General features: G+C 57.0%; 1 protein-coding gene across 3 annotated transcripts; it reads right to left on the reverse strand.

Moving 5' to 3' along the window:
* Positions 1–26,524, reverse strand: NECTIN2 (nectin cell adhesion molecule 2). Of its 3 annotated transcripts, XM_087421584.1 has the most exons (10): positions 26,233–26,524; positions 16,076–16,471; positions 13,591–13,887; positions 12,325–12,442; positions 11,756–11,904; positions 5,082–5,235; positions 1,987–2,050; positions 1,760–1,846; positions 860–1,116; positions 1–245 (listed from the first exon to the last, which is right to left on the reverse strand). In XM_087421584.1, exons 1-10 carry the CDS (start codon positions 26,318–26,320, stop codon positions 242–244), a joined length of 1,614 nt encoding a protein of 537 aa, XP_087277710.1. In that variant the 5' UTR covers positions 26,321–26,524; the 3' UTR covers positions 1–241. The 3 variants fall into 3 exon arrangements, with proteins under 3 accessions (XP_087277710.1, XP_014650694.1, XP_004440193.1); XM_014795208.2 differs by having other exon boundaries at positions 1–1,116; XM_004440136.3 differs by lacking the exons at positions 1–245; positions 860–1,116; positions 1,760–1,846; positions 1,987–2,050; positions 5,082–5,235 and adding an exon at positions 7,330–8,000.

A 26,524-nucleotide genomic window follows, 5' to 3' on the forward strand; every position in this document is an offset into this window, starting at 1 on the left:
TCAAAGTATAAATTCATATTTTATAGGAAATGCACTATTACAAAACAATATCATATCCCCTACCCCCAACCCAGGTGACCCACTCTCCCCCTCAGGGAGATGTGTGGGTCCCATCCCACTGGGCAGGAATAAAAGGACTCAGTAGTGTTCAAAGTAACAGCAAATTCTTCTCTGAAGGCTGGGGCTGGCAAGGCACACTCTGCATAAGGCTCACTCCATCTAGCCCTGGGCTGGGATTTCATTACCTGTAGACAGATATTGGGGTAGTGGGGGCTCAGGGAAGGGTCTGGACCCTGAGACTCCTGCCTGCAGGAGGAAGGAGATGAGGAAGCTCTGCCTTGGGCTGGGGAATCCGCTCCCTCCCACCTTTGGGGAACAGACAGGGTAGGGAGGGGGCGAGTAGGGCTCTGCCGCCTGGAGGGCTCAGGTCTGAGCAGCAGGGTGCCCCCAGTGCCCAGCCCAGCAGAGCTATTGGGAGTTTACTGTCTGAGGACAAATCAGAGGACTGGGGTCTTCTTTGGGATCTGAGGGGGAGTCCGGAGATGGTGGGACACGAGAGGTATGATCTAAGGTCGCAGTCTTAGGAGTCCTTGGGTCAGAGGTTGTGCAGAAACAGACCCCCCTACGCCCTCATGATATAAGGTTACCAGGTTTCCATTGTCTTGGCTGGTTTCTCTCAGTCAGAGATCATGGATTAGAGGTCATAGGGGAGCCACCAAGGTAGAAGTCACAGATAAGATGCATGTGTGTTAACTGACAGTGGCCTGGCCAGACGTCAGGGGGCACTAGATCCCTGGCAGAGGTCGAGGGATCAAATAGTGAGAGGTGAGAGGCCAGGGCCACGGCAGCTCACACATACATGGCCCGGGACATGACAAAGCCTTTGCTCTGGTAGGAATCAGAGGGGCTAGAGTAGGACAGGGCATCATAGATGGGGTTGATCTTGTCCAGATAGTCTTCCTCCTCCTCCTCCTCCTCCTCCAGGTCCAGGGAAACCCTCTCCACAGCAGGTGGCCCTGGAGGCACCGGGATGGGGGACCCCAGGCTCGTGGCCCCCATGAGCAGAGGCCCCGACCGCTCTTCCAAGGTGGGCAGCTCATGGTATCGAGGCATTTCCTGGGGGCAGGGAGGGAACAGGAGCCCAAGGTCACCTCCTGCGCATGACACAGAAGCCCCGTCTTCCCCTTGACCCCAAAATCCTGACCATCTCCCCATGCCAACCAGATCCGACCTCACCCTTGTCACCCGGGTCGAGAATGCACTGGGACAATCGTATGGCTCGTCCCTAACTCAAAGCCCAGAGCATGGACCTCACCCTGTCAATCCTGGGTCTCTCCTTTATCTTTTGATCTCTGACCCCAAGTCTTTCCCCATGAACCTTTGGCTTCAATCTTGACCTCAACTACTTAACCTTAAGCCGTAAACAGCCCCTTGAACCTTGACTCGTCTCAACCTCACTATCTGACCCCTGACCTCCAGTAGACGTGTCTTGTCCCACCTCTAGGCACAGTATCTGGCAAGTACAGATGTTCAGTCAGTCTTCATTGACAGAGTGACTTTAAACTCTAACCTCATGTCCTTGGTCTTTTCAACCATGGCCTCCCCCACTGAATCCTAAACACATCCCGATGCTCTAAGCTCAGAGACAGCCCTGACCTTGAGTTGTGACCTTTAATCCTTGACCTCTTGTGCCAGGGACTGACCCCCGGCCCTTAAACCCAGACCCCAAACCCACCCTTGTCCTCCCCAGAGCTCCTACCTGCTCCGTGCACGAGACACCAGCATCAAAGTAGGGGGTCTTGAGCGGGCTGTGCTCCGAGGCCCCCAAAGTGAAGAGCTGGGAGGGCTGCGGTGGGAGAAGGAGGGGCAGGTCAGGACCCCCCACAGCCAGCCTCTCCCTACCAGTCCCCCCTCCCGGCCCCGGCCTCTGTGGGGAAAGGTGCATGTGGAGGTGGGGGCAGCCTGGGCTCCAGAGGAAGTGCTCACCATCTCTGGCTCCTCCAGCTTCGCCTTTGGGGTGGGCGGCTTGTACGAGGGAGGCCCCTCCAGGCTGTGGGGTAGGAGGTAAGTCAGGTGGAGGCTCAGACCCGAGAAGCCCTCCTACCCCAGGACCACTGCACATGCCTCTGCTTGATCTCCCTTTCCACTGCCCCCACCCACCCCTTGCCCGGCTAACTCCTACTCATCCCGTGAATTTCTCTTCTTCCAGGAAGCTTCTCTGATTCTCCAGGAGGATCAGGAACTCCTGTTATATAGCTGTACTTCCCACTCGGGACACTTCCTGGGTTTGTATTTGAAATGTTATTTCTGATATCATTCAATAACTGTACCCCACTGTGAGCAATGTGAGGGAAAAAATAAGATATGTATTGTCAGAGCGTTTCCAGAACCCACTATAAGGAATTAAGTAAATACTTGTTAAAAAACTGAATGAATAGGGGCCGGCCCCGTGGCCTAGTAGTTCAGTTTGGTGCGCTCTGCTTCAGCAGCCCAGGTTCAGTTCCTGGGCATGGACCTACACCACTCATCAGCCATGCTGTGGCAGTGACCCACATACAAAATAGAGGAAGATTGGCATAGATGTTAGCTCTGGGTGAATCTCCCTCAGAAAAAAAAAAAAGCTGAATGAATAAATGTAGGAAATGCTTTCCTGTCCACCAAACTATATTAAATTCTCTCATTCTACATACCCACAGACCACAGTATCCTGGATACATAAAAATCATGGGTGCTTACTATGCCTCAATCCCCAGCTCAGAAGTCCCCTCCTCCAGGAAGCCCTCCCTGGCCTCCAGGCGGGGTCAGGTGCCCCCTCTGGCCTCTCACAGCTCCCTCAGCTTCCCAGCCCATCCCTGCCCATGCTGTACTATCAGTGTCCGAGGATGGGTCTGTCTCCTCCTGACTGTGAGCCTTAGGAGGGCAGGGCCAGGGCCGTCTCAGGCACCACTGGGTCCCAGCACTGGGCTGGGCTTAGAAGAGAGACTCACTAGCAAGTTGCTGGTTTGCACTGACAAGATGATTAAGACAGTGGTTCACAAACTTGCTTGTGCATCAGAATAACTTAGGAAGCTTGTTATAAATGCAGACTCCGAGCCCTTCCTGTATCTGCATTTTTAACAAGTGTTCCTACACGCACACACCCACACACACACACACACGCACACACTGGGTAGTGTTATTTGAGAACCATTTTGCCCCCCCAAATGCTTACTTGCTGGATGAATGATTTCAGCTCTCTGAACCTGTTTCCTCCTCAATAAAATGAGTATCATTAGCTCCCTCTGAGGATTTATGTTCCCATGATATATTTGTGTGTGTGGACACTTTTTATTTATTTTTTTTATTTTTATTTTTTTTATTTTTTGTGAGGAAGATCAGCCCTGAGCTAACATCCATGCTAATCCTCCTCATTTTGCTGAGGAAGACTGGCTCTGAGCTAAGATCTATTGCCAATCCTCCTCCTTTTTTCCCCCACAGCCCCAGTAGATAGTTGTATGTCATAGTTGCACATCCTTTTAGTTGCTGTATGTGGGACGTGGCCTCAGCATGCCCGGAGAAGCGGTGCGTCAGTGTGCGCCTGGGATCCGAACCTGGGCTGCCAGTAGTGGAGTGCGTGCACTTAACCGCTAAGCCATGGGGCCGGCCCTCTGAATACTTCTTGAATCAATGAACGGATGGAAGGCTTCATCAGGGTCACACATGTAAAATGTATCTCACCAAGCCTGGCCCATAACAAGTGCTCCACACTTGTTAGAGAAGGGGGGCTAGTTTCCCCTAATATCCAGTCCCCTCTTTTCTCATAGTAATAGAAATTTCAGCTGGGCACAGGGCCACTCCGAGAAAAACTACATTTCCCAGCTTCCTCTGCAGCCAGGGCAGCCACATGATTAAGTTCTGGCCAATGGGAAGTGACAGGAAGTGATGGGTCCCCCTACAGGGCAGCCCACTGCCCTCTATTTCCATTTCCCTCTCCCACTGGCAGGAATGGGGGTGTTGAGGCCAGGATGGCCATGTCTGGTTGTCATGTACATAGACAATGACGGAAGATGGGGGAGCCATCTTGGAATGTGAGTGAAGGCCACACTGGAGGGTGATGAAAATAATAATAAGACGTTTTCACATATTGAGGTATATGGGGAAGCCATTCTGGTTTAACCTTGATTTGGCCTAAAACTTGTTTTTCCCAGAGCAGCCTGACTCATGGCCCGCCAAACATGCATTGTACATCTGCTTCAAACATTTTGCCAAAGCAAAGAATGCACTCTTAAAGACAGGGGTGAATGTCTCCCTTCCTCTGACGCCAATACCAGTACTTCTCTGAAGATAAGCTTTTCTTCCCAGAGAACCAAGGCCAAATTGACCAGCTGCGTATATGCTAAATGGCAACAAAACATCTCCTTGTGACTTTGGGGGAAAAAATTGTCTCCCTGTCATGCTTGATGTATGTTCTTTTTTTTTTTTTTAATTTGGAGTTTACTTTATTGTTTACTTTTTTTTTTGGCTGAGGAAGATTGGCCCTGAGCTAACATCTGTGCCCGTCTTCCTCTATATTGTATGTGGGTCGCTGCCACAGCAGGGCTGACGAGTGGTGTAGGTCCACACCTGGGTTCTGAACCTGGGCCGCCGAAGCGGAGTGTGCGGAACTTAACCACTATGCCATGGGGCCGGCCTCTTGATGCGTGTTCTCTGCTCTGAAACAGTATGTAACCACGCTGTAAACCACACTTCTCCAGAGCACTTTCTTCCCCAGTGGAGACTGCACTTCTGGGCTAGTCCTCAGCATTGGCTCAATAAATATGACTTTCTTCTCTGTGGTTGGTTATTGGTTATTTGCGTCAACAAAGGAAAGAGGGGCAACAAGATAGCGGGAGCCTGGGCTCCCCTGACCTCATAGAGCAGAGCTGTCATAGCCACCCTTTACCGGAGACAGAAGCAACTCTCCTCTCCACCCCATTTAAGTCAGTTATCTGGGGTCTCTCTGTTTCACGCAGCCATTACGGATGATTTTCTCCCACCCTCGCCCCCACCCGTGCTCCCAGTCTGGGGCCCCTCCCCATCCCTTCTCAGGGCCCGTCACTCACTCGTCCTCCTCCTCTGCCCCCTGCAGCCCCTGCTCCTTCCTCTGCTGCCGGCAGATGATGATGCCCGTGGCGGCCACAGCGATAGCAATGATGGCAGCGATGATGCCCCCAATGATGCCACCCGTGGCCCCTGCGCCTGCTGTGTTGGGGCTCTCTGCAAGAAGAGGGACAGCATAAGGGGGTCTCCCGGAAGCCACCGCTCCTCATCCCCAGCACCCCGCCCCCACCAAGTCACCACCCACCTGCCTACCTTGTCTCCCCAGGGTAGGGAACATTCTTCCATTCGACTAACCCTCACTGAGCATTTGTTATGGGTACAGTGGCAAACGAAACGTACAAAGCCCCCACCCCCAGCGAACTTACGTTCTGGTTGGGCAGGGAGACCAACAGGACAGAAACAAGTATAATGGCTAATGTGCCAGGCGGCAGTTAAGTGACATAGGATACAAATATAATAGGCAAGGTGATAAGAGAGTGACAGAGCAGGGGCCTTCAGGGTAGTCAGAGACAGCCTTGCTGCGCGGTGACATTTGAACAAGGACGAGCCATGAGAATGTGAGAGCGTTCCAGGCAGAGGGGACAGCCAGTGCAAAGGCCCTGAGGAGGAGGCCCCCTGCTGTTAAGGAACAGCAAGGAGACCATGCAGCCAGAGCAGAGTGATGAGGCGGGGGGGGGGGGGCAATGAGGGAAGCGAGGTGATGGGGGAGCAGAGCTAACAGTCAGAGAACTAGGGGGATTCTGGGTTTGGGATCAGAACCCCTCCTTCATGACAGGGGAGTCATCCTGGGCAGAGGATCATAGCCCCTCCACGCTAACAGGAAAGGGGGTTGAGAGGACTCCCGGCCCCCTGGGCCTCTCCTGTGTAGCCCCTTCTCCTGTCATCTTCTGGCGCAATTACCTACTTGCCAATTTCCACACTAGACTGTGAGCCCCGAGGGGCAGGGTCTGGCACACAGTTGGCGTTTGCTAGACGTGTGCGGAGGGGCCCAGCACGGGCTCTCAAGGACCTACTGTATGCCAGATCGACAAAATTCCCACCCCTGCCTGCTGGCACTACCCTCCCAGGAGGGGTAGGACAGACAGTAAACAACCAGAGGAAATTACAGGGGTGCAGAAGCCCCACCCACGGGCTTCACCCTTCCACCAACCCCGCCACACACAGGGGGATACAAAGATGCCCAGATGGATGTCTGCGTCCCTGCACTATCTGATTTCCGCAAGTTCCTATTCCAAGGCCTGGCATCTTCTGGAAGGCTTCAGAGTGTGGGGGAATAGCAGAATTGCCGCTCGGTGCACACGCACTCATCCTAAAATTACTGTTAATCCGTCGTTGTTATTGACCGCACGCCTGGGAGATCGCTGCTGTGTTAGGTGAAAGAGCCTGTGGAAGTCCATACTGGTGGAGGAAATGAACTCACCAAGCCCCTCCTGGCTGCGCAGCCCCACACTGAGGGTTTGGGCTCAGCCTTACTGGGACCCACGACAGCCTCAGGAGCAGAGACCAAGGCCACCCGTGTTTTACAGAGGTGGCCCTGGGGCTCGGGCGAGAGAGGTGGCTGGGTGTTAACCCTGGCCCTCCTACTCCCCGACCTCAGTCCCTGGCCTGGGTTTGGGAGATTTTCCAGTTGGGGGGAGTGGGAGGGATAGGGAGCCCGAGCCTCTCCCTCTGAATCACTGAAATTCCCCCGGGGCCCAGCCTGGGGACAAAGGAAGAGGAAGGAGGCTGGGAAAGGCCACTGCGCGGTGGCATTGACAGGTGGGACTTTCCTGCTTCCTCAGTACCTCGGCCTGCTCTGTACCCTCGGGGACCTTGAGAATGCAGGGGGCAGCCCTCCCTCCCAAGATCCTCAGCAACCTCGGGAGGTCAGGTCTGAGCTGCCCCCAGAGGACCAGATCCCAGTATCCCCGCCAAGGGCCCAGGGGTCCAGGATCCCAGTCCGCTCTCGCGGGAACTCAGGCCTCCCACCAGGCTGGCCACTCCGCGGGGAAGGCAGCCTCTGTCCGGGAACCCGAGGCCCGGCACTGCAGCCTCTAAGTCCAGTTCCTGGTCCCACTGGCCTCGGGGGCCTCCAGCATCCAGTGTGGCCTTCACAGACCCGAGTGGTCCAAGCCCCCAGCCTCCTCACGTCTAGCTCCCACCAGGCTCCCCTCCCTGGGGCCCAGTTCAGTTCCTCCCACCCCTGGGACCCAGAAGTCCCTGTCCCACCCCCACGGAGGGGGTCTGATGTATTACAAGACACCCCCGACGTTTTCCTCCAAGGTGTTTATTAACTCCTGAGTGTCATGGGGCCAGGGCAGGCCGGAGCCACAAACAAGTCTCTAGCGGGGTCCTCCCCGGGGCCCCCCTTCCCCATGCAGCCCTGGAGACAAGTCCAGTGTGTGATATTCCGCCTCCCTCCGCACCCCAGGAAAGTGGGAGGTAGCCTTTGAACTCCAGTGTCGTGCAGACAAACGAGTCCCACCAGTCTGCAGCCCTCGGCTGGCGCGGCCGGCTCTGTCTCTGTCTGTCTGTCTGTCTCGGGGGTCACACGTAGACCGCCCGCCGTGAGATGAGGGAGCCGTCCAGCTGGGACTCCATGTCGTCCTCGAGTGTGGGGGATGGAGGCAACATGAGGCCTTTCTCTGCCTTCTCCTCCTCGTCCTCCTCGTCCTCCTCGTCCTTGCCATCCGGCCCCGGGGGACCGGGCGCTGTCGGCATCCGGTAGACGGGGCCCCCGTTCCCAAACGCCTGGGTTTTCGCCTCGTAGGATGCTCCTCTGCCGCCGTCTCCTCCTCCTCCAGGGCTCTTCCTCCTCCTCCTCATCCTCAGCAGGATGAAAGTCAAGGACCCCCCAGCCAGAAGCAGCAGCACCAGCAGTGTCCCCCCCACGGCCCCCCACACCACTGGACCCACGTCTCGGGTCGAGGCCCGGGGGGTGTCTGAGGAGAGAGAGGAGGGGTGAGAGAGAGAGAGAGGGAGACGAGGTCAAGAGGAGATATCTGGGGGGCGGGGAGGACACAGGACAGGGAGGGGGGCAGTGACGGGATTTAGGGAAGTGACTCTGAGTGGGCAGAAGAACAGAGAAGGAGGGAAGCGGGAACCCATTCACTCTTCGCTACAGGCTGGGCGCTTGGTATACTGGAGGCGGGGGTGCCAACCAGTAGCCCCCAGATACGTTTCCTTCTACCTGCATGGCGTTTTTCAAAAATTAAAACTTGCTAGCCAACATTTCAAAAACCAGGCGATTTCACTGAAAATTCCCGATTTCTTTTAGAGAAAAAAAGAATCTGATCTGGCAACATGAAACTCTCATCTATCTCCTCCACCTGGTCACGGGCTGTGGCTGAGTGAAGGCTGGTGACTCGAAAGGGAACAGAGTTCCACACATGGCCACCCGGTCACTTGCTGGGACCCCGCATGCGTCTGAGTTTGCAACCTGCGCAGGACATGCTGTGGGGTCCCCTGAGGTCAGGGTCATGGGATCTTGGGGTGGAACCAGCCAGAGAGAGGCAGAGCTGGATTTGAGTGGGAGGCTGATTCCAAAGCTCTTTGCACTTGGGAGAAGGGAGACTGAGAAGGGCAAGGGTCCTCCTGAGAAGAGAATTCCTCCCTGGGGAGTGGCTGGGAGCACGTGGCCCAGGCAATGTCCCCAGTGTGGCAAATGGGGCTCATGAAGCCTACTTTCCTGACTTCCTCTAGTGCCCCCTGCCGTGGCTGAGCACCTGGGAGAGGAGGGGTCTGGAGGAGAAGCAGGGGGAGGTGGAGAAGGAAGCCAGGGAGCGCTAAGGAGGGAGCAAATAAGAGAACGAGGGAGGGCGCATCTGGGCCCCACACCAGGGACAGACACTGATACCACAGAACCTGGAACCCTGTCACACACGCCCTTCCCCCACCCTGCACGCAGGACCTGGCGGGGGCAGATGGCGGGATCCATCTACCCCTGACCCCTCCTCCCCACACCTCTGCACACAGCAGGGGCTGGGACCCAGGCTGCTGAAGACGTCATTTCTGGGTGTTTCTTTTAAGAGTGGCATTTTCAAACAGGGAGCCAGGACCCCGTGGGCTGTCAAATCAGATAAGTGACTCGCCAGCGTCAGTGAAAATAAAAAAAAGTAGACTAGAAAAAGCGCATCTCAAGGATGAAGGGTAATTACTATTTCGTGAAACTTTTTTGGGGGGAATATATGTCTCTACCCGCACACTGGGTGGAGGCGGGAAACAGACCTCTTGCGGAGAGTGCTCATCAACAGCGTCTGGAAGGGGTTTGAGCACGTGTTGGAGCATCTGTCTGTTTCTGGAAGTGCTATTTTAGAGCCAGTGGGTGAGTATTCAGGAGTCTGCGGGTTGAAAGTTCTCTGAAGTCTCCTGGATGCGGTGTCTAGCCTGTGCTGAGGCCCGTGCACCTATCTGTGCCAGAGCAAACCCCAAACCGCGTGTCTGTGAAGCATGCCCGGATCTGTGCTCGAGTGGGAATCCGCGTGTCTGTGAGGAGTCTCTGAGCCCCTCTGAGGGAGACTACCAAGAGCTGTGAGTCTTCTCCCTGGGCGAGGCTGTCTGTCGCTACACTCCCTGCCGTGACTGGATTTCTAGGGTGCCCAGTGCATCCCCATTTCTGTTGGCGCCCGTCTGCGGGCACACGTCTTTGCGATGATGTTTTTGACTGTGTGCGGGTCTGTGGCCGCCTTTGGGAGAGTCAAGGAGGAGGAGGGTCCTTCCAGAGTTCTGGGCCTTGCTCTAGGGGTGTGATTCTTGATGGGGCTCTGAGTGTGTTTCACCGGGGGAATACTGCCAAAGGGCTCAACTCTGAAGCTGCTGTGTTCTCTTTGGGGCTGTTTCTGGCAACAGACATCCCCGGGGTGTCCATGTGTTTTGGGGGGTGCCCGTGTTTTTGTGGTTGTGTATTCTTCCAACCGCCCTTAAGCGCGGCTGCGTCTGTGTTCTGCAGGCTACACCCCGTGCAGGTGCCACCGACTGAGCGCGGGTGGGGAGCCAGTTTCTCGGGTGTGTTTCTGGGCCGGAGGTTCTGGGGTGTATTTCCAGTTGGGCGTCTTGCTGGATGGGTGGAGCTGACCCTCCCCTGGGTGTGCCTTTGAGGGCACGGCCTGTGTCCTTCTTCTCCACCACTGTATCCCCAACATCAAGGAAACTGCCCGGCAAAGAGGAAACCTCAACAAATATTTCTCAGATGACAACCTGTTGAAAGAGAGTCTCCGTAACGGGGTTTCTGGAGAGTTCCTGAGGGTGTGCACCTCTGAGAACGTCTCTGAGTTTCTTTCTCGGCCTCTGTGTGAGGGACAATATTTCTGCGTGTACAATTGTTGCTGTTCGAGAGTCTTCTTGCTTCCAGCATGTCTGTGCGAGTGTCTCCCTCCAGGTGTGTGTATTTGTGTGTATCTGAGCGTGTTGGCTGTGCTGAGGGCGGGCCGACCCCCTCTCTGGATTTGTTGTTTGCGACAGCGTTTCTGAGTAGGTGTGTCACATCTCCCTGGAGACTGAATTCCTTACGGGCGTCTGTGTTCATTTGGGTGTCTCCCCAGGTGTGTGTGTGTGTAAGATCGTGTCTTAGTAAAGGGGACTCTGTCTGTCTGTCTCTGGCCGCGGCTCTGTGCGTGTCTGTCGTCACACCTACGTCTGTGCATCTGTGTTTGGTCGTGTTTCTGAGGGGGCTCTCCTCCCACCCACAGAGGCCGCTATTCCTGGTGTTATGTGTTGCGTAGACGTGCTGTGTGGACAGTCACGCTGGGAGGCTGTCTCCAAGAATGGTGCCTCACGGGCTCCGGCCAGGTGTCATCCGGCTTTGTTCAGTGTGTCTTGGCTGTTGCCCTCTCTCTAGGGGCATGTGCCCTGGTGACAATGGGTTTGAGTGTGGGGTTATGTCTCAGGTGAGCGCCTGTTTCGATTCCAATGCATCCCGAAGCACAGTGTGTCTCTGTAGCTGTGGCTTCTGCGGGCTGTGGCTCTGACGTGAAGGGGACTCTGTTCCCAGCCCTGGGGTCCGTGTCTCTGTGTCTCAGGCATGTGGCCCTGGACCAGTCCCTGCCTCCTCGCAGGCTTGTGTGTCTACAGCTGTGACTTCGACCCCCTTTCCATCAGCCTGTGCACAGGCGTGGTTTGGCTTCATTCCCTTCCTCTCCAGCTACGTGTCTTGGGGCCTGTGTGTGTTTCTGAGTTCACATCAGGAGACAGAGAACTTTCGACCCGCAGACCCAGCAGCTGCCATTCCCAAATACCATCTCCGGAAACACAAACGTTCCAACACACACTAAGTCTGGTTTCCAGATGGTCCTGAACAGCACTCGCTGTAAGAAATCGATGTTTCTGAGTGTTTCCGTCTAGCTGCCCGACACGTGTCTCTCTGACTGTCAGTTGTGGGATTCTGTGGGTATGTCTCGTGACTGCTGATGTCCCTGGTCTCTTCCTGAAGAACCTTCCCAGGCCTCTACTTTTAGGAAGCCCCCAGCACAGGCCTCAACTTCCTAACTCCTCTGCCCACGCCCACCCTGTCACCTCAATCCAGACCCCACCTGGGGCAAGACAGAAAAGCCACATGGCCCTCCTGTCCCATCAGCGAGGCGGGTCTGAAGCCCTCCCCCCGCCGGCGGCACAGCCTCTCCAACGCAGCCCCGGAGTCCAGAATGGGGGACACCTGGGGACCAGAGCCGGTCATCACGTGCCGCCCCCAAGGCCCGCTCACCTCGAACGAGGACCACCTGCTCGGCGTGGCCTGTGCCCACGGCGTTGGTGACCGTGCAGATGAAGGTGGTGTTGACAAGCCTGTCCACTGAGTGGATGATCAGCTGGTGGCCCCGTTCTATGGCTGAGGCTGGCAAGATGCCAGAAGTTCTGGAGGGCAGGGGGCTCATGTGAGGGGGACAGCACGGTCCACAGGGGAGCACAGGCCTGATCCCTCATGACACAGCCCTCAGGAGCCAAGCTCCAGGGACCTAAAACTTACTGCTTGAGATCCCAAAATGCTAGCTCCCTCCTTCCGGAGGACTCGTGGGTTTGGGCCCCTGGCAATCCTCTCTCGTGACACAGGAGTCCAGGCCCCAGCCTCCTCCTCCCTCAGACCCAGGGGTCCAGGCCCCAGTCCCTCCTCCCTCAGACCCGGGATTCTGGGCCTTCAGCCCCTCCTCCCTCAGACCCAGGGGTCCAGGCCCCAGTCCCTCCTCCCTCAGACCCAGGAGTCCGGGCCCCCGGCCCCTCCTCCCTCAGACCCAGGGGTCCATCCCCCGGCCCTCCTCCCACAGACCCGGGACTCACGTGCTCCAGCCATAGCCTGTGGGCTCCGGGTTGCTGCGGACGTCACAGTTCAGGGTGGCCTCACTACGGCCAAGGTACCAGTTGTCATCATAGCCGGAGATGGAGACCTCAGGGGGGTCTGCAGGAAATGGGGGCACTGGCTCAGAGATGGGGAGAATCCCAGAGGGGGTGACAACTAAGCAGACAGATGGGAATCCTAAAGAAATGGGGTGGGTTGGCAGGAGGTGGACCCACAGAAACTATCTGGTGCAAATCAGTCCGGGCTTTGTCTACTGAGGCCAGTGTAGACACCGTCCAGGGCCACCACTGTGGGTCCATCTGAGGAAGTCACTGTCCAGTGCAGACAGTGCCTGCGGGAGATCTTAGGTAACGCGTGTGACTTCTGACGTTCCCAGAGTGGATGCGGGAGTCAGTGTAGCGGAAGGCCCTGTCTGCGGAGCCGGCGGAGAAGATGCAGAGCTGGGGTGTGGGGTACGTCTGGACAGTGACCGGAAGGGCTGGTAAAGCTCCCATCAGGCAGGGTCTGTGGGAAGAGTGCCTGGGGAGCCTTTATGGGTAATATCGGGGGGTGTCAGTGTAGGCAGTTTTGAAGAGCAAGCATAGAACATACTGGAAGGGTCAGTATTGACAAGGGGCCAATGTGAGTCATATTAGGGGGCAGGAGTTGGTGTAGAGACCCCAGGAGAGTCAGTATAGCCAGTGCCTAGGGAAGCCAATTTAGGCAGTGTGAATGGGGGTGTGTGTAGCCAAAGCTGGGTTGGGCAGTGTAGACCCAGAGCAGTTGATATATAGACAGAGAGGGAGCAATGTCAACTCGCAAGCGTGGGAGCCAGAAAAGATATGGCAGGGGCAATTATGTGCTGGTAAACCCACTCTCTGAAAGGGGGGGGAGGGAACCAGCCCTGATTTGCAGAGTTTGTCAATTTCCTTGTAAACACTCCACCGGTGGTTGATTTCAGGCTATCAACATGACTTCACTGGGGCAGACTAGGGGAGAAACCTGTAAAATGGGCCCCTGCAGACCCATTCTGGCTTACACCACTGATGGCGGCAGCAAGGAGAGAGCCCAGGGAAGCCAGTGTAGACCGTGAGGGGGCAGTGTGTAGACAGATCGTGCCCAGGGGAGCCAATGTACACAAGGGGCAGGAAGGCAGTGCAGAATTCGCCCGAGGGAATCAATGTAGATGATGCTCAGGGAGAGTGTAGATGCGCCCTAGAGGAGCGCGTGTAGACAGTACTAGGAGTGTGGTCACTCCTGACACTCACAGCGCACAGAGAGGATCACAGGCAGCAGGACAGGCTCCTCGAAGCTCTCGTGCTCCACTTTGCAGGTGACCTTGACACCGTCGGCTTGACCCAAGGGCACCAAGGTGAAGCGGCTGGTGACGGTGACTGTGCCGGGCACAGACCCTGCCACCTGGCTCTCTCTGGCCTCCCCATCCAGGGGCGAAAGCCAGGAGATGCGGGCGGGTGGCCGGCCCCCTGTGGAGACACAGCGGGCCACGGGCACAGGCTCCAGGCTGAGCGAGACCTCCTGTGTCTCAGCGTGGTTCTGGGGTTGGGCTGGGGAGAGGAACAAAGCGGGCGCGTCAGTCTTCACCGGCAGTCAGTCAACAAACACCTGGGCAGGCGAGCTGAGCAGTTAAGCCCCAACTGCCCAGGGTTCAAATCCCAGCTTTGCCTCTTAGCAGCTGCATGGCTTGGGCAAGTCATTTCCCAACTCTGTACCTCAGTTTCCTCTTTTGTAAAGTGGGGATAATAAAAGTACCCACCCCATAGGACTGTGTGTGCATTAAATAAATTATACGTAAAGCCCTCTGGACAGAGCCCGGCGCTTACTGTGCTGAGTTAGCCATTATATTATATTGTCTGTTCTGCTCTGCTGGAAAAGCAGAGACAGTGTCCGAAAGCCTGGAAGAGGCTGAGATTTAAAAAGAAAAGCCAGAGCAGCCCAATGTGGTTCAAAGGTCCAGCTGGAAAGACCTCCTCTTCTTTTCCTGTAATCCCCATTAGATTGTGGTGCCGGAAGTGAAATAAAGCAATGGAGATTCCCAAAGCTGGTAATATTTTGCCCTTTTACCCACCCTCCTGGAAAACATGGAAAAATATTAGGAGGGAAAAGCAACCCTCCACGAGGAAGCCATACCAACCCAGTTACTGATGTGGGCCCACAACCAGATGACCCCTGTGTTCTGACTCATGTCTCTAGTCGCCTTCTGGACCTCTCCATCTGGGTGTCTCCTGAGCTTCTCAAGGTGGAATAGCCCTCCTGTCTTTTCCTCTCCTTTCCCGCTTCTCCCCAGACTGCCACAGCACCGCCGATGGGCCTCCCCACATCCTCCTTGTCCTCTGGCCACTCCGGGCACCCCACCCCACGCCTCCCTCAGTCCCTGCTCCTGCCCACTGCCGGGTCTCGGTGAACTTTCGCCTGGACTGCTCTGGCTTCCCTTCTCCTTGGCTTGCCCCTCCTCCTCCTCCAGATCCCGCCCTCACTTCCTCAAGGGAACTTCCCTGACTTCTGACTCTCCCCTGTTGGTGGCCCTCACATCGCCTGCTCCCTCCAAGAAAGCAGAGGCTCAGCTGTTCTGCCCTGCGCTCCTGCCCCCGAAGGTGCCTCCACATATCTCTTGCACAGAACACACAATTGCACAAGAGAGACCTTTGCGAGGGGTGGTGGGGAGAGGAGCTGAGCTCTGAGTTACGAAAACAGCTACGGTTTCAGGCTCCTTAGAAAGGGAAGCGTTGACCCAGGGACGGTACAGCATAGATGCCTCAGACTCTCTGGGGCTGGGAGGGGGGAAAATAAAGTGTCCAGAGTGACGTAGCTTCTGGGAAGCTGCCGGGGGAAGGTGGGATTCCAGGGGAATGCCAGGAGTCAGCAAGAAATAGCATCTTTCAAAAAAATGCCTTCCCTAAATCTTCCCCATCTCACTCAGTGGCTGTCCACGATCCGTGCCCTACACCACCTCCTTCCCCTTGCCCCTTCCTATTTTCCCCATCTTCGCCCATCTCCAGCCACAATGACTTCCTTGCTCTTCCTCAGATATTCCAGGTGCACCCTGCCTCAGGGCCTTTGCACTTACCATTCCCTCTGCCTGGCACTCTCTTCCCTTAGATCCTTGCAGGGCTCCCTCACCTCCTTCTAGTCTTTGTTCAAATATCACCAGACCTCCTTAGCTGAAGTGTAACCTGCCCCCCTCCAACTTCCCCAGCACTATCACCATCTGACTGCCTCTCACTTTGCTTATTTATGGTATTTACTCTCTGGCGCCCGCTTATTGGAGTATAAACTCCAGGAGGACAGGGAGTTCTGTCTTACTGCTTTCTCCCTAGAGCCTGGAACAGTGCCTGGAATAGGAGTCAAAGGGCACGTATATGTGGTGACAGATGGTAATTAGTCTTTGGGTGGTGAGCACAGTGCAATCTATACAGAAATCGAAATATAATGACGTACACCTGAAATGTATATAACGTTATAAACCAACGTGACCCTTATTTAAAAACAAGAACAGTGCCTGGCTCATCGTGGTGCTTAAAATCTATCTGTTGAATGCCTTGCTGCTGGCTGTATCCCCAGCCTGCAGCGCAGCGTCTGACACAGCAGGTGTTTAAGGAATATCTGCCAACTGACTGAAGACCACGGAGAAAGTGGATCTACAGCTGTACAGAGAAACAGACCCGCAGGGGGCTCCCCGACACGGGCCCCTCCCCACCAGCGGGGGGCGCTGCCCCCCACCCCCGCCCTGCTCACCTATGGCTCTGAGCCAGGTCACGCCCCGGCCGGTGCCCTGGGGGAAGGTGGCAAACTCGCACGTGTAGTTGCCCTCATCCTCCACGGTCAGCCCCCCGAGGGCCAGCGTGGCGTCCTGCAGCTCCGTCTTCGTGCCCTGCCCGGTCGCCGCGCTCTGCCTGGCGGTGACGAAGGACAGCCGCTCCTTGCCAGGCTTGGGGCTGGGGAAGCTGGGCCCATACGAAGGGTGGAAAACGGCCACATTCAAGGTGCTCCCGGTCGCGTCCACGCGCATCCACGTCACCTGGGAGACCTGGACCTCAGGCGCAGGGGGCAGCAGGTGGCACGGCAGCTCCACGGTGTCCCCCAGGCGGCCCCGCACCTCGGGCAGCACGCGCACCTGCACCTCCTGGGCTCCTGGGGGAGAGGAAAGAGGGAGGTCGGAGGGGGGACCCAGACGCCGCCAGGAGGGGCGGGGCATCACTGAGGGGGCCCCGCGGGGACATGCAGGCCCCGAACGCAGGGCAGGAGGCTTCCCGAGGTCCCGATCCCGAAAAGGCATTGAGGAAAACTAGGGTCCTCCGAGTGCGGACTCGATTACATATTACGGAATTACTGCGAATATTCCTAGATGTGATGAGTAAATCGTGGTTACGGAGTATTCCTTTTTCTTAGAACATACAGGATTGACGGGCCAGCCTGGCCGCGCAGCGGTTAAGTGCGCGCGCTCTGCTGCAGCGGCCCGGGGTTCGCAGGTTCGGATCCCGGGCGCGCACAGAGGCACCGCTTGTCAAGCCATGCTGTGGCGGCGTCCCATATAAAGTAGAGGAAGACGGGCACGGATGTTAGCCCAGGGCCAATCTTCCCCAGCAAAAAGAGGAGGACTGGCCACAGATGTCAGCTCAGGGCGAATCTTCCTCACACACACACATACACACACACACACACACACACACACATAAGTCTATCACAAAATAAATTTCAAAAAATTAAAAGTGTGAGGATAGCCTTCATCTTTTTCCACAGTAATATACTTTCTCTCGCCTTTCGATAAAACCTACACCTCTCTTAGGCTTTCTTTTTTTTGGCAGCTTTACTGAGATATAATTCCCATTTACCCGTTTAAAGTTTACAATTAGGGGCCGGCCTGGTGGCGCAAGCGGTTAAGTGCGCGTGCTCCGCTGCAGCGGCCCAGGGTTCGCCGGTTCTGATCTCCATGTGCACCAACGCACCGCCTGACAAGCCATGCTGTGCCGGCGTCCCGTATAAAATGGAGGAAGATGGGCACGAATGTTAGCCCAGGGCCAGTCTTCCTCAGCAAAAAAAGAGGAGGATTGGCAGATGTTAGCACACGACTGATCTTCCTCACACACACACACACAATTTTTGAACGGCTTTTCGTAGATTGACAAGAGTTGTGCATCCATGGCTATAATCAATTTTAGGGCATTTTGATAAGCCCCCAAAGAAATCTCTGTATCTATTAACATCACTCCCAATTCCCCTTCCTCCTAGCCCCTGGCGACCTCTCATCTACTTCCTGTCTCTACAGATTTACCTATTCTGGACATTTCCTATAAATAGAATCATGAGCTCTGTGGCCTTTTGTGTCCGGCTTCTTTCACTTAGAATAATGTCCTCAAGGTCTATCCATGTGGTAGCCTGCATCAGTATTTCATTCCTTTTATGGCCGAATAATATTCCACTGCATGGATATACCACATCTTGTTTATCTACTCATCAGCTGAGGGACATTTGGGTTGTTTCCACTTTTGGGTGATTTATGAATAAAGCTGCCATGAATATTTACATACAAGTTTTGTGTAAATGTAGGTTTTCATTTCTCAGCTTATCTTTTGTTTTCTCACTTTTCATTAAAACCGGAATAAAGAAGAATGTTTCTCTGCCGTGCAAGGCAGTACAGCCTAGCGACTGAGGCACAGACTGCCTGGGTCTGAATCCCGGCTCTGCCGGTTGTTGGCTGTGCGACCTTGGGCGAGTCATTTAACCTCTCTGTGCCTTAGTTTCCTCAGCTGTAAAATGAGGGTAATGATCGTGCCCACCTCCTGGGGGTTGTTATAAGGATTAGAGACTATTTGTAGAGCACTCAGCACAGGAAACACGGGATCAGTGCTGGTTAAATAAACACAACCTGTTAAGTATAATTCTAAGTGGTCCTTGATACTTAGCCTCCAGCAAGGCCAAGGGCACATGCCCCGTCTCCAGGGGCAACCAGGGCCCAGCTGAGTCTGACCGAGATGGGGATGGGGAGTGTGTGCAGCCTCTGGCCTCACACAGGGACCATGAACAGGTGACCCTAAGGAGAGGGGCCCCAGCAGAAGGCAGCCCCTCGGGCAGGGCCCGTCCCAGGCACTTTTGGAAGGAAGCCATCAGTGAGGTGACATCACTGTGTGACACATGCATCATCTCATGGAATCCCCGCAGACGTCTCCCAACTCAAACCCAAGGGTGCCACCCTGGGGGACAGGACTTTCCTCTGGAGGGACAGAGAGTGACAAGTGTGGGACCTCGAAGCTGATCGCTGGGCCTCCCGCCGGCTCTGTCCCTTTCCAAGTGGGAGGCCTTGTTTCCAGCCCAAGTTCCTCTCTCTGTAAAGCAGGGATGTTGAAGCAGCCCCGCAGGGTCCCTGGTGACAATTCCACGAGTCAATTTCCTCCTGTAAACTCTTCACAGGGCCTGGCCCGGTGAGTCAGGCGGGGCCAGTCAGCCACCCGCTGCAGGCCGAATCCGGCTCTCAATCGTATTTACTTTTGGCCTACACAGCATTGTTTCAAAAGTGACCCAGCAGCACAGAAGGGTCTGGAGATTAAAGGGCAAACTCAGACAAAAATCAGGATATGGAGCTCCCAGGGGCAACAGCTGGGTGGGCCCAGGAAGGGCCACCCCCTTCCCTTAAGGCGCTTCCTCATGTGCCAGGACCCTCCACCCACCTGGCCCCCAAAGACACTGAGTGTGGAACAAGGGTCCCCAAAGGCTCTGCCTCTTTTTAGCTGGTTGAGGAGGGAAGGGCCCTCAGTCGGGAAGAACCATCCAGGCCCAAGGGAGCTGGAGAGAAAGCAGGATGGGGCCAAGGAGTGAGGTGTTCTCCTTGAGGCAAGTGGGAGCCATTGAGGGTTCTTCAACTGGAGAAGGACGTGGCTGAGGCCAAGGAGACTTGAGGGGAAGGTAGAGCCGGATGGAAATGGATTATCAGACACAAGGCCTGACAGTGTGTCAATAAGAAGACCCAAAGGTTGAGACTGAGCCTGGGTGTGGGGCGGAGGTTGACTCCATGAGCGGGTTTAGAAGTTGAAGGGATTTAGTGGGTGGGAGAGAGGGCGGAACCGGGGATAATCTGCCCAACAGCCTTTCTTTCCTATCCTACCCAAATCCACAGCAACCAATATTGACTCAGGTCCTGGGGGCTGGAGGGTCGGCCCCCTGAGGACACAGATCTGTCTGTCTTCTTCCTTGCTGTATCCCCAGAGCTACACCAGGGCCTGGCACAGAGGAGGCGCTCAATAAACACTGTCGAATGAGCATCAGGCTCTGTGCTGGGTGCGGGTGCTTTATGAGTTCCCGGGACAGGACCAGTCAGATGACTGTCCTCAGGGAGTTGACATTCCAGCAGGGGAGACAAAACTGCACAAACCGTCATCACCAAGGACGCCATAAAGACTGAAGGGGGTGGGAAGACCCTGGAGCAGGGGCCTGACCCACTGAGGGAGGAGAGGAGGGCTTCCTGGAGGAGGAGACTGGCTTCCTTTATGGGAAGCCGAGCTCAGGCCCACAGAGCCCCACAGCTGTCTCTGGATCTCTGGGCCCTCCTGGGACTCAGACTTCCTGTCCCCAGGGGCGGTCCTTGTGATGGCAAGACGCTCCATCTCTCTTCCGAGGGAGGCTGCCCATCCGCCTCTAGGGTGGTGTCTCAGCAATGTCGGCTTCAGGGGATTAATTTTTATTTATTTATTTTTCCCCCAAAGCCCCAGTGGATAGTTGTGTGTCATATTTGCACATCCTTCTAGTTGCTGTATGTGGGACGCGCCCTCAGCATGGCCGGAGAAGCCGTGCCTCGGTGCGCCCCCGGGATCCGAACCCGGGCCGCCAGCAGCGGAGCACGCGCACTTAACCGCTAAGCCACGGGGCCGGCCCAACTTCAGGGGATTAAAAACACCCACTTTTAGCTTCTCGTGGGGCAAACTCCTCAGGTGGTCCTTCCACCCCCAGGACTCAGCCCCCGGTGGCCGCGCACCTCTCCCCTCGCTGACCAGCTGGCCCTCGTCGTCTCGCCCTGCACAGCACCTGTCCCATCTTACACACCAGACATTTCTCAGCCCCCTGGCGCTCCACCAGGACAGAGATTCTGTCTTGTTTTAATCACAGCTGGACCCTCCGCACCTGCAACAGAGCCCGGCTCGTGGCAGACGCTCACTATTGGCTGAAATGAACAAGATCCTACAACCCCACACCTACCATCCCCATTCTCAGTTTCTGATTCTGAATGAACGCGTAGGATGGTTCAGCCCCTGAGGGGCTAACGGTCCATTTTTTGGTATTTCCACTCCAGTAAAGGTGCAGGATCAAAGCTTTGGAGTCATCCCCGACTCCCGTCTTTCTCTCTCACCCCACATGCAATCCACCAGGAAGTCCTGTCCCCTCCATCTTCAAAATATATTTACAGTCGGACCCTGTCTGACCGCTCCAGCGCCCCCATCCTGGTCTAATCCGCTGGCACCTCCCCCGGGGTCCCCCCCTACCCCCCTGGTGGAAGATTGCAGTTGCCCCTTACAGTCTGTTCCCACACACGGCCAAAGGGGTCCTGTGAGAAGCTACAGCAGACGGTGCCGCTCCTCTGTGCTCAGAGCCCTCCCGTGGCACTCCTCCTCCACTTGAGAGTGGCCCACAAAGTCCTGCAGGGCCTGCGCCTGTCCTCTTTCTGACCTCATCTCCCATCCTCTCCCCTTGGCTCACCCTGCTCCAGCCACGCTGGCCTCCGCACTGTTCCTCAAACATGCCAGGCAAGTCCCACCTCAGGGCCTTTGCACGTGCTGTTCCCTCCTTCTGGAATGCTTTTCCCTTACACGTCCCCACGGCTCCCTCCCTCACTCCCTTCAGGTCTTTGCTCAGCCAGGCATTCATTCCCTGATCACTCCAATGACAATAACAAACTCTCCCTTGACCCTGCTTTGTTATCCTCATCACCCCTGATGTATCACCCCCAGGAGAACATCAGTGTGGGGGGCAGGGATCTTCGTCTGTCTTGTTCCCTGCTGGATCCCCAGAGCCTAGAACAGTGCCTGGCACACTGTAGGAGTCCCATAAATGTGCTGAATGAATGAACGAGATGAAGATGGGGACTCAACAGTGCACTAGCTCACACAGGCTGAAGCTGAATTAGAGTTTGGGCTTTTTCCTGAGGGTACTGGGGAACCACGGAGAGTTATACACAGAGGGAGGAACAGGCTTAGGTTTGTCTTTTAGAAAAAGCCCTCAGAATGGAGTGGGGCAGGGACCCAGGGGAAGAAGAGGCACCTGGACCAGATGGTGCTGTGAGGATGGAGGGAAAACCGGACTGGAAACACATTCAGAAGCCGGAATGGCTGGGACCCGGAGGCTGACAGGCTGACGGGAGATGAGGGGGACGGGGTGTGGGCCGACGCCCAGATGTTTGCATTTCAGGTGGAGGTCGGGGAAATGAAGCCAGGAGGACGGCCGGCCTGGAGTGAGCACTCTAGTGTCCAGCCCGCTGCTGGGCGGGTGCCTGTGCCCTGACCTTGTCCCGGGCCTGGCCGGCTCCACGGCGGGGGAGTGTGGCCACGGGAACACCGGCCTCCCTCAGCTTCCCTCCACAAGCCAGACTGGCGACAGCTTCATGCGGTGTCAGCCGGGTCCCTAGACACGCTTCCTTTCTCTGTGGGCCGGGCCTGCAGGCTTCCTGTGGTGGCAGAGTGGGGCTGCCCGGGGCATTGCATGAGCCCCGGGGAAAACTTTGGGAAACAGAGATACTGGGCCTGACACCCTGAGATCTGGGGAAAGGAAGATCAAGGTACAGTGACTTATGGACCGCTGGACGAGGACGGGGCTGGGGGTCCTGCGTTCCTCCCCAGCTGGCTCCTCAAGTTTGGCTCACCCCCTGGACCTAAAAAACACCGAGACCCGAGGTCTCCCCATGGGGTAGGGCAGGACTTGAGCAGGCCCTTGAAGGCCCGTGTGCTTGGAGCCCTGGCCCCAGCTGCTGTCTCAGCCACCTCGTTAATTAATTAATTGCATTAATCACAGTGCCCGCCCCCACATCGGACATCCGGGAGCCGGTTTGGGGGGTGAGCAGAAGCAGCCTAGGCCAGGATGCGGGGCTGTGCCTACATTTCTGCACCTGCCCCCCTGCCTCCCCCAGTCCGCCCCCCTGATGGTGGTCATCACCCAGCGCCCAGCCGGGCTGAGATTTCTCTGCCTCTCCTCAGGGGCTCAGCCGCCCTGAAGGCCTCCCCTGGGGGGGGTCTGACATTTCTGGGGGTGAATCTCTAGGGTTGTTCTCAGCCTCTAGCCAGAGCCCCTCACACACGGCTCCGCCCAGCCCAGAGTTGACACCTGAACGCTGCTGTCTCTGAGACTGGCCTCTCCTTTCACAGCCTGTCTCTTTGATCTCTGTGTCTCTCTCTGCATCTGGCTCTTAGTGTCTCAAGGCTACACCTCCAACTCCCGGGGTCTCTGGTCTCTGCCTCGTGTCTCTCAGAGTCTCTGTCTCTCTGTCTCTCATGTTTTCTTTCTCTCTTTCTCTAACATCTTTATTGAGATATAATTCCCACACCATACGATTCACCCACTTAAAGTGTCTAGTTCAATGGCTTTTCATATATTCATAGATTTGTGTATCCATCACCACAATCCATTTCACAATGTTTCACCAGCCCAAGAAGATACCCCGCATGCTCAGCCGGTCTCTTTCTCTTTCTTGTGTATCTCTGACATCTGAGGTCCCTGTCCTTCTGGGTCGGGGTCTCCCGGTCTCTGGAATCTGGTTCCCAGCATCCATTCCTGGGGTCTCTAATCTCTCGAGGTTTCTGGTCTCCATCTCTCAGGGTCTCTGTTTCTCTCTGTCTCTGCCCCTGGGATCTCCCTGGCTCCTGGGTCTCCCCATCCCTGCCTGTCTCCGCCATCTCTGACACACTTTCTCTCTGCCTGGGCCAACTCACTGGGTGCCCTCTTCTCCTCCCCCTCCTGCTCCATTTCTCAGCATGGCTGGGACATTAAAAATGTAACAGCGTCCCAGGCGGTGGGCGGGGGAGCTGGCTGGCATGCCCAACTCCCTGTTCCCCCTATAGCCACCCTCCCTGTGGCCCCCCACACACGGCTGGCCTTGAGGCTCGCCTGTGCCCTGACCTCCCCGGGTCACAGCACCTCTGTCACTCACGGCTGGGGTCTTTTGGGCTCCCTGCCTGTCACCAAACCCCCAAGCCTCTCTCCCTAGGCTGTGCCCGCCATTATCCTGGTGTCTCTCTCTGGCTCCCTGCCCCCACCTTTCTCTGTCCCATCCCAGGTCTTTCTGTCCCCTCCCTGGAGCTCCACTTCATTCCTCCCCACCTCTTGGTTCATTCCCGTACGTGTCTCCAACCCCACCCCTAAATCTGTTTCTGAGGTCCTTGCTCTATTGGCTTCTGTCCCCATCCCTATATCCCATCCTCTCCCTGTATCCCTCTCCCCCTCCTCCCCCCAGTATGGGAGCAGACCCACCCTCACTTCTCCTCTGCCCATTTCTCCTTCCCTAATGAGAAGAGACAGCAGGCCTGCAGTCCCCTGTCCTCCCATCCCCCTCCACGTGGGGCTGCCTGGCTGACGTGGATGAGCAGCGAAAGCTGGGGAGGACTGAGGGGCGGGCCGGCCCAGCGGGAGGCCCGGGTGGTGCACCCTCATTCTGCGGAGGCCTAGCAGGGGGAAGGCAGAGCAGCCAGAGACGGGTAAACAGACATGGATGGAAAGGAGAGAGGGAGATGGGGAGAAGGGAGGAGAGAAAGAGCTCAGAGAGAGAGATGAGAGAGCCAGAGGAGCAGAGAGAGAGATGAGAGAGCCAGAGGAGCAGAGAGAGCGAGAGGGTGAGAGAAAGTGAGGGAGGGAAGGAAGGAGGGAGAGACTGAGACAGAGAGGGAGGGAGGGAGGCAGGGGAGGAGCAGGGAGGGCGAGACAGCAGAGAGCAAAGACACTAGGAAGGAGAGGCAGGAAGGGGAGGGCCCCCTCCCCAGGTGCTAAGAGCTTTCACAGGGGATCAATGGGACCTCCGAATCCTCCCAATGGCCCTGCAGGGACGGGATTGTTATCTCAGTCTTACAAAGGGGGAAATGGAGGCTCAGAAATGGAGCCCACCCGGTGGAGCAGGGCCAAGAAAGGCTCTGAAGTCTGCAGTCTGGCTTCCGGAGCAGCTGTAAACCCTGGGAAAGTTGCTTGCCCTTTTTAAACCTCTGTTTCCTCATCTGCAAAATGGGAACAGGAACAGGACCTGTCTCCCGGGCCTGTCTAGAGCCTTCCATGACCTCATGCCCCCAGTCCACGCCTGGCTCAATGTCAGGGGATTCTGAGCATTCCCCCAGAGGAGGCAGGTTCTGACCTCATCTCCCTATCTCGGACCCAGAAGGGAGAGGCAGGGGATGGAAGAGGCAGCATCCAGCCCTGGGCCAAGGTGGGAGATAACTCAGAGACATGCTGGGAACAATGAGGTCATAGGATGACTAGGGTTTCCCCAAGATCCCCCTGCGCCTCCTGGGCAAACCCTTGGGAAACCCCAGTATCCTAGGTTTCCAGCTGGGAATAAACAGCCGGGTCACCTGCAAGAGGCGGGGCCAGGGCCTCCTTCACCTGTTCCTCCCAGCCCCTCCCTCCCCTGGGGGCTGCGCCCCACCTCTACGGGGGTTGGGGGAACAGGAGGGGGTAGGGGGCAGGGCAGAGGGAGGGGCGGGGGATTAGGGCGGCGTCTCCTTGCGGCCACCTCCCGCGGCGGATCCGAGGACAAAGGCGAAACCAGAGGAAAGATAAGGTCCCGAAACCTGGAGTCCGGAACCGGGAGCAGGAGAGCGCCCGCCCCGCCCGGGACCGGCTCGACGAAAGTGAAATCGGGAAAACTTCCCCAGGGACGTCCCCACCGACAGCTCGCAAGTGAAGGGACCAGTCCCAGCCTTCGGGACTCGGCCTCCGGTCTACCTGGGACACAGCCCCCCACGAGCCTGCAGCTTCCAGACTGCGCCTCCGGCCCTAAGAATATATCTAGAAGCCAAGAGACAGGGTCGCTGCCCACCTTTATATCTGGAGACATTCCAACGCCCACAATTAAATCTGAAGCCCACGAGATAGGGCCTCTGGTCCCCCGACTCCAGTCCTACCTGGGACCCAGCAGACAGAGGTCCCCGCTCACCTTTAAATCTGGAACCCACAAGTTTGAGCCCTTCCTGCCCCCAATTCTACCAGGACCCCAGCAGACATAGGCCCTAGCCTTCATTCGACCTGGTACCCAGGAGACAGAGCCCCCAGCCCCTTGTTTCCTGGGGCCTAGGAGTCGGAGCCTTCAGCTCCCTGAGGCCCGGGGTGGGAGCCCTCAGGCCCTGTCCCAGGTCGCCCGAACGCTCATCCTGGGCCCTCCAAGGGACCCAAAGTCCGAGCTCCCCGCCCCTCCTCTCGAGGACGTCGACCTCTGGCCCGCTGCCCTCCACCCTCCTCGCGCCTCAGACGCCCAAGCCTGGGAGAAGGGAGAATGGGGGGTGGTCTCGCCTCCTCCCCCGACCCTCCCGCTGCGGGTGGGGAGACATTCCCCACATTCCTGAGGGGGTGAGCGCAGACGGAAACCCAGATCCAAGTGACCGAGCGGCGCGGGGTGGGGAGGGGGCGCGAGGCCTCGGATTTAACCCTTTCGGCGCCAGTCTGAGTAAGGGGGAGGGGGTAACAGAGAAGTCCGGCGTGGGATGGGGAGTTGGGATTGAGAAGGGTGGGGGGAGACGGATGCAGAGAGGAAAGGGTGGGAGCCTCAGAGAGAATGGGGTGTACGGGGGTCGGAGTCTGTGGCGCCAGCCAGGAGGGGGACGCGAGAGGGGGCTCGGCGACCCGCGGGGGAGGAGGGGGAGGTGCTCGGGCTCCCCCTCTCGGAGTGGGGAAGGGGCTGGTCCGCGCGCGCGGGCGGGGGCGCCGGGGTCTCTCACCGGTTTCCCGGAGCAGCAGCAGCAGCAGCGGCAGCAGCGGCAGCGTCGGCGGCGATCTGGACGGCGGGAGGGCTGCGGCCCGGGCCATGGGGGGCCCGGGGAGGGGCTGGGCCCGGGCGGGGGCCCGCGGGCCACTCTGCGGGCGCCGATCGGTTGGGCGGGCAAGCAGGTGCCTGAGCCGCTCGGCTCCGGGCCGGTTCCGCCGCGCTCCCCTCTCCCGGCTCGGCTCTGGGGCCCGGCTCTCTCGGCTCCGCGCCTTCGGGACCCGGCTGCTTTCTGCCCGTTCGGACTT

The sequence above is a fragment of the Ceratotherium simum genome, chromosome 33 (assembly GCF_057802395.1).
Source record: "Ceratotherium simum simum isolate JZ-2026a chromosome 33, ASM5780239v1, whole genome shotgun sequence".
Lineage (NCBI taxonomy): Eukaryota > Metazoa > Chordata > Mammalia > Perissodactyla > Rhinocerotidae > Ceratotherium > Ceratotherium simum.